The 5570-nt window shown below is 50.1% G+C and overlaps 1 protein-coding gene across 1 annotated transcript; it reads right to left on the reverse strand.

Annotated features, from left to right (window-relative positions):
• Positions 1 to 2683: 2683 nt before the first annotated feature.
• CTAM01_11350 (uncharacterized protein) lies at positions 2684 to 4384 on the reverse strand (the record flags this gene model as incomplete). The annotated part of the gene is made up of 1 exon (XM_060527361.1): positions 2684 to 4384. The coding sequence occupies one exon, from the start codon at positions 4382 to 4384 to the stop codon at positions 2684 to 2686; it is 1701 nt and encodes a 566-aa protein (XP_060378066.1).
• Positions 4385 to 5570: the final 1186 nt, after the last annotated feature.

A 5570-nucleotide genomic window follows, 5' to 3' on the forward strand; every position in this document is an offset into this window, starting at 1 on the left:
GCACTCTCACCATCTTCGGGATAACTGATTTTCTCTGACTGAGACACATGGAGCAATCCATGAGCTGACGAGACATGGTTCTCTCCCGCGGGGCGGCCTTGACGTCAGCCGGAAAGTGGTAGCGATGTTCCCTGCTCTTCGTCACGATGCATGGCCACGTCAGGCGGCGCATCATCAAAGATCTGGTCTCGTAAGAAATTGTGGTGTTTTTGCCCAGCTGAACTGCTCAAGTCTCATTGGCAGTAACAGAGATACGGATGCGCTCACTGGGAACGGCGCCGCTCTGCTAAGCTGCTTGGCCAGCGCCGTCGCATCGTATTCAAGAAACGGAACCCCAGACTCTCCCAGAGTGGTACTCGGAATACGGAGGACTAACGACGCCCGAGATCGACGGCCGGCGAGCCAACTTTGGGTGAGGGTACTCCTCTCGTCTCCATCTCCCAAGACGCTTGTCAAGGCGGACAACTCCAAAGGGTCCCAATTCTTTGCGGAGTCCCGCCGAAATTCAGCTCTCTAACATCCTTTTTCGCAGCCTCGTCTTCCCTCTTGTCTTCATGTTTCCGCCGGATGCCCCGATGGGACGCCAAGACCGTCGTACCTGAAGCATGGGCGATTGGAAGGTTTCAAGATCCGCAACAGCATTGATTTGCCAAGACGTGTCGTCTCCTCTGCTCTGCGACTTGCGAGTGACAGCAGTCAAACACGGAGTGACGAACCCCCTTTACGAGTCAAGCGCCGAAGCTGACGCCGCCGAAATTGAACAACAGTGCCGGACGCGCGTGGTATTGCTAATTGGATTGGCCGATGATTGCGACGCTTGTCAGAAACGAGATGGCAAAAGATTCGACATTTTTTTTGCCTAATGTCTTTGGAAGAAACCGTCCCGACTTCCCACCTGAGCTACGCGGCAGCACCTGAAGGGTACGGAGCCCAATCCGAACCGCGTGATCAGATGTCTCCTCTCTTCGCCCAGCACCGTCAGAAGCGAGGCGATTGCGAATTGGCTACCAAGTCGCCGGGTGTGATCAAAAGCTTCCTTTGCAGAAGAGTTGCAGGAAGCCAACGCAGGGCCAAAGTAGCTCGATATCTGTTCCTCGGGATCAAGAAGTGTGCCGCTCTAGTCTGTGTAAAGAGAAGGCTGGAACACATCCATTGGCGATAGTTCGCAATTGCGGCAGATTATTCTCGCGGGATGAGAGATCACCGGGCAAGCCGGCAGCTGAGTGCTTGCGTGCTTTGGATTCTGGACCCTCCGCCTCCACGGCGCCGGTGCGGACACCCCAGCCGGCTCTCCTCGAGAGAGAACCCATCGCCTCCCGCTGCATTAGATCGGTAGGTATCCGCGGGGCTGGCTCCTCTGGCTCTTCCTATAGAGACCTGAAGAGACCCCTCGTGAGAGCATGACAATTGGTTATGCTTAAGCTCTTCATACTTTCCTCCTCTTGGGAAGACAACATCCGTAGCGCTTGCATTCACCGCGCGAGCTAGCTCGTAGCGTCGTCTACGCCCTCCTTTTCCACCAATCCCTACGTTGTGATTGTAACGTGGGTGGCTGTCAATCTCCCTTGCCTCCCGCCAGCCATGTTGACCCCATCACGCCATTTTAAGGGATAGTACTAGATGCAGCTTGGCTGGGCAGGGGAAGGTGAGGGGAGGCGCAACGCGGGGTCTACCTCTGAGGGGCTCCCAAATGTGTCCTAGGTGTTAGTTGGGATGGTCTTGAGCAGGAAATGATGTCCCATGATCAACCTCTCTAGAAATGTTGAACTATTCCCAGAAATCGTCAACTTGATGGAAGAAAACTTTGGCCTACGGACCATTCTGAGTGATAGTTTGATTGGATTATATACAGGTCGTTCGTACTATGGACTTCGATTTGTTACGGATGGTAATAATGATGGTATTGAATTGAGGGCTTATCAAATTCGGTGACAGTAGAGTTGTTCGGTCGACTGAGCTATGGGCGAGGTCGAGGTTCTTCCGTCTATCCCGATAAGCCATTAGCATCAGAACCGAGTGTTACGAAGACAGTGGTGCGAGTCGATTTCACACGTATTGAAAGAGGTTTTTACAATTGGGATAGACGAGTCTCTTTTCCTTCCGAACGATGTTGGCATTGGGGTGTTGAAGGGCCCTTCGCGTCAGAAGGGAGAAGCTCGGTGCAGCGCTGGGGCGCGGGCCAATAGCCCGAGTCACTGATGCGTCGCAACCGACATCAGTATCGACTTTACATATCACGCTGCAATCACCTGTTCTTCTATTGCCCTGCTGGATGTAGACAAATTCTTTGGGCTAGTTGTGGAATGAGAGTGGTGAATTAGGAGGCCAGAGGTGTTACATGTAGTTATGGGAATGCAGTCGGAGCATCAAATGCACAGAGAAGTGGCATCGTATCCTGAGCAAATCAATTGAAAAGGCCAACGATACAAAGGGAAACGCGATTACGGGAACCCCGGTTGAACAACTGCAGCGTGTGGAATGCAAAATGACCAACTAAAACAATCAAGCTACGTTTCTCGAACTAGCAAAGACTCTGGTCAATCTATGAACCGCTGCGACGGGCACCAGGCTCTCAAGCTCTCCTCTCCAGCGAAGCTCTTCGTTCTCTCGAAGCCTCAGCCCCACCACCCAACCTTGAAGCGTCTGCCCTCTCCGGGTCCGCCAGCTTCTTCTTCTATACGGTCTATAAGTTCTTAGGGAATGCAGATACAGCCTCAATGGCCTGCTTTCGCCACTTGGTGAGTGTCCTGGAGTAGAACGCCTGCGTAACACCTTGCATCAGTGCAGTGACAGCCAAAGACACGATCGCGGTGAACACCAAGCCAACGAGGGTTTGACCAGCGGGTACACCGCTCATGCTGAACACCCCAGTTGCGAAACCTAGAGGTAGAAACACGACAGTAACGTAGGTAAACTTCTGGATGTCGTTCGCCCGACGCTGTTCCAGATCGTTCCGCATGACCTCTAACCTTTTCACAAGAAGCTCATTCAAGCTCGCAATTTCCAGATGAATCCGCTTCAGCTTCTGAACATCGTGTTCATTCGAAACACGCAGTTTCACAATGATAACTCGGTAGCGGTTTTCGTCGTTCAAGGTCCATCGCGGCTTTTCTGCCTGACGGTCTTTTTCCCGAGTGCGCCATAACTCCATCTGTGCCAAATTCCCCGCCAGATCTCCTTCTACCATTTGAAGGACGTCTTGAACTTGCTGGAAACACCTACGGGCGACTCGAAAGTCGTTGAGGTCAAATTTGTCGAATTCACCTTGTTTATTATGCTCGACAGCCAGCGAGTTCACCTTTTCGATGCTGGATCGAGCCATCTTCAGGATTCTGTCCGAGCTTTTGAACATCTTTCTGAGTATTCTCCTCACGAGCAAAAGCTCCAGGACTCGTCTTTGTTGCCAAGGACCTTTCTGTAAACCTTGAGCCGTGGGTTCCTTCTCAGTCTTGAGCATAAGAGTCATCATCGCTTCGACCACAGTCCTGCTGATATGCATGTCAGGCTCTGTGGACCTCTGGCTACGATCTTCATCCGTGATTGACGAGTGGTCATCGTCTTGAAGAGTTCTTATATGTGTCCGGATATGTGTTCTGATTTCTTCATACCTTTTGGAAGCATCTTCGTTTTGTGTTATTCTGTCTGGATGTTCTTCAACCTCTGCTAGTAAAAGTTCTAGTTCTTTTACATCAAGACTGTTCGTATGTGAGCCGTCGCTTTTCTTCCAGTGTTGATCTATTTTCCAGTAGCGACAGGTCCAGTATCGATCAAAAAAGTCCCCTTCAATGTGACAGCTTGTGGGAACTCTCGTCAGGAAGGTATCGACAAGCTTTGCTTCTGTAGGCGGCAGGCTTAGATCCCCTGTATCCTGCGGTTCTTTCTGAGATTTGTTTCCCTCAAGAATGTCGTAGAATGACAAGTGAGGCTCAGTCGTCCATGTTTTCAGCTTTGCCACGGTCTCCTCTTCAAAACGTTTTTCAAAAGATTTGTGGCTCCGGTGGAAGTTGGCCATCTGGTGCTGCGTAATGGGATCTGGTCCAGCAGTGTTTTCACAATGAGTGATATCATCCGGTCCAGCGGAGAACATGGCCCAGAGTCTTTTCTTGGCATCTTTGGGCGTTCTGAGCCTCCGGTCCAAAAGGTTTTCCATTGTGCTGACCCTAGATATCTTTACCGACCGAGAGTCTTCCTTCCTAGCCTCTGCTCCTTTGCCAGCCTTGGGCACATCGATCACAACACCCAGAATAGGCGTGTCATCAGTTGTCTTTGGCATGTCCAAAGCATCTTGGCTGAAAAAGAGGGGTTTGTTGTACAGCCATTGGTCTTCAAGCTCAACAATGCTTTGTAGCTCTATTGTATTGCCGAACGGGAAGTGATGCTTCATGGAAGAACTAGAGGCCTTCTTGTCGTTTTTTTCTCGGTTCTGTTGCGTGAGATCTATGAGAAGTGAAAGAAATTTCCTGTTGAATTCCGGCTGAGATGAAGATCTGGAGCTATGGGACTTCGTATCGTCTGTCGGACTGGTCTCTTGGGAACCCTTGACAATTTCAGGCTTGACCCCGAGAGAAGAAGAGTGCTTCCAAAGAAGGTACGGGATTTCGAAGGTAACTCCCCATAAATTGTCTCGAGCAAACTCGTCCTTTTACATGCAAGGCGAGCCTTGCTGATCAAGTTCTCCTGGGAACAACCCGTTGTCGGATGATCTCTCAAGTAAAAATGCCAAAGCGTGCTCTGACATATCTTCCGGTGCCCACGTATTCATTGACTTCTGGTTGCGCGCCATGGCAATCGAAGATGCAAAGCATAGCGGCTCGTTCCAATCGACATCGGTATTATTCTCATGCAGCTTTTGACAGTCGACGGTGTTCTTCTAGACTTCGATCATTTTATCCCAGCCTTCTTGAGAAACTTCACTCGAGGATGATTCGTCAAAAAGACCCTTTTCCATGGCACGAAACAGCGCTGCGTCTTTTGTGCGGAAATAGAAGCGTGTGTTTGATGGAGTTCGTGAAACTGCGAGCATTCTCTTCTGGGACACTGGAATCTGTGTGGTGAATATCTTGATGATGTTTTGCTGAACGACTTTCGAAGTATAAACTCTCGGCTTTGGGTGGTCCCGTGATGTTACTATCGGTAGTTTCATGTCTATGCTCTCTAGCGCTTGTAAAGCTTGCTCAATCAACGTGTGGTCTGTAAGATAGAAGGCATCCGTCGCTTTGTCGTCGTTTGCTTCGTCATAAGATCTAGAAACGGGTGTCTCAGCTTATATGGCCACTCTGCCGGCGAGGTGCAGCCGAATGACCCGCCGCTTCAAGGCACCTTTACTAGATAGGGTGGTGCAAAATCCAATCTCTTGCCATTTGGAATGTGTTTTTCCATTTGCCCATTTATGGATCTGCTTTTCTCATCATGCTTAGGGGAGGCACAGTCCATCTGGACCTCCAAGCATGTAGTCGTCCTTTATGTTCAACAGGCATTGAACGAAATACACAGTTCATAATACATTCAATATACAGACCCTTTTCAAGGTAGCCTGCCCTATCAGAGACCATACTCTTCAAGCACCTAGT

Source organism: Colletotrichum tamarilloi, assembly GCF_030869305.1.
Source record: "Colletotrichum tamarilloi strain Tom-12 chromosome Unknown Scaffold_60.1, whole genome shotgun sequence".
Taxonomy (NCBI): Eukaryota; Fungi; Ascomycota; class Sordariomycetes; order Glomerellales; family Glomerellaceae; genus Colletotrichum; species Colletotrichum tamarilloi.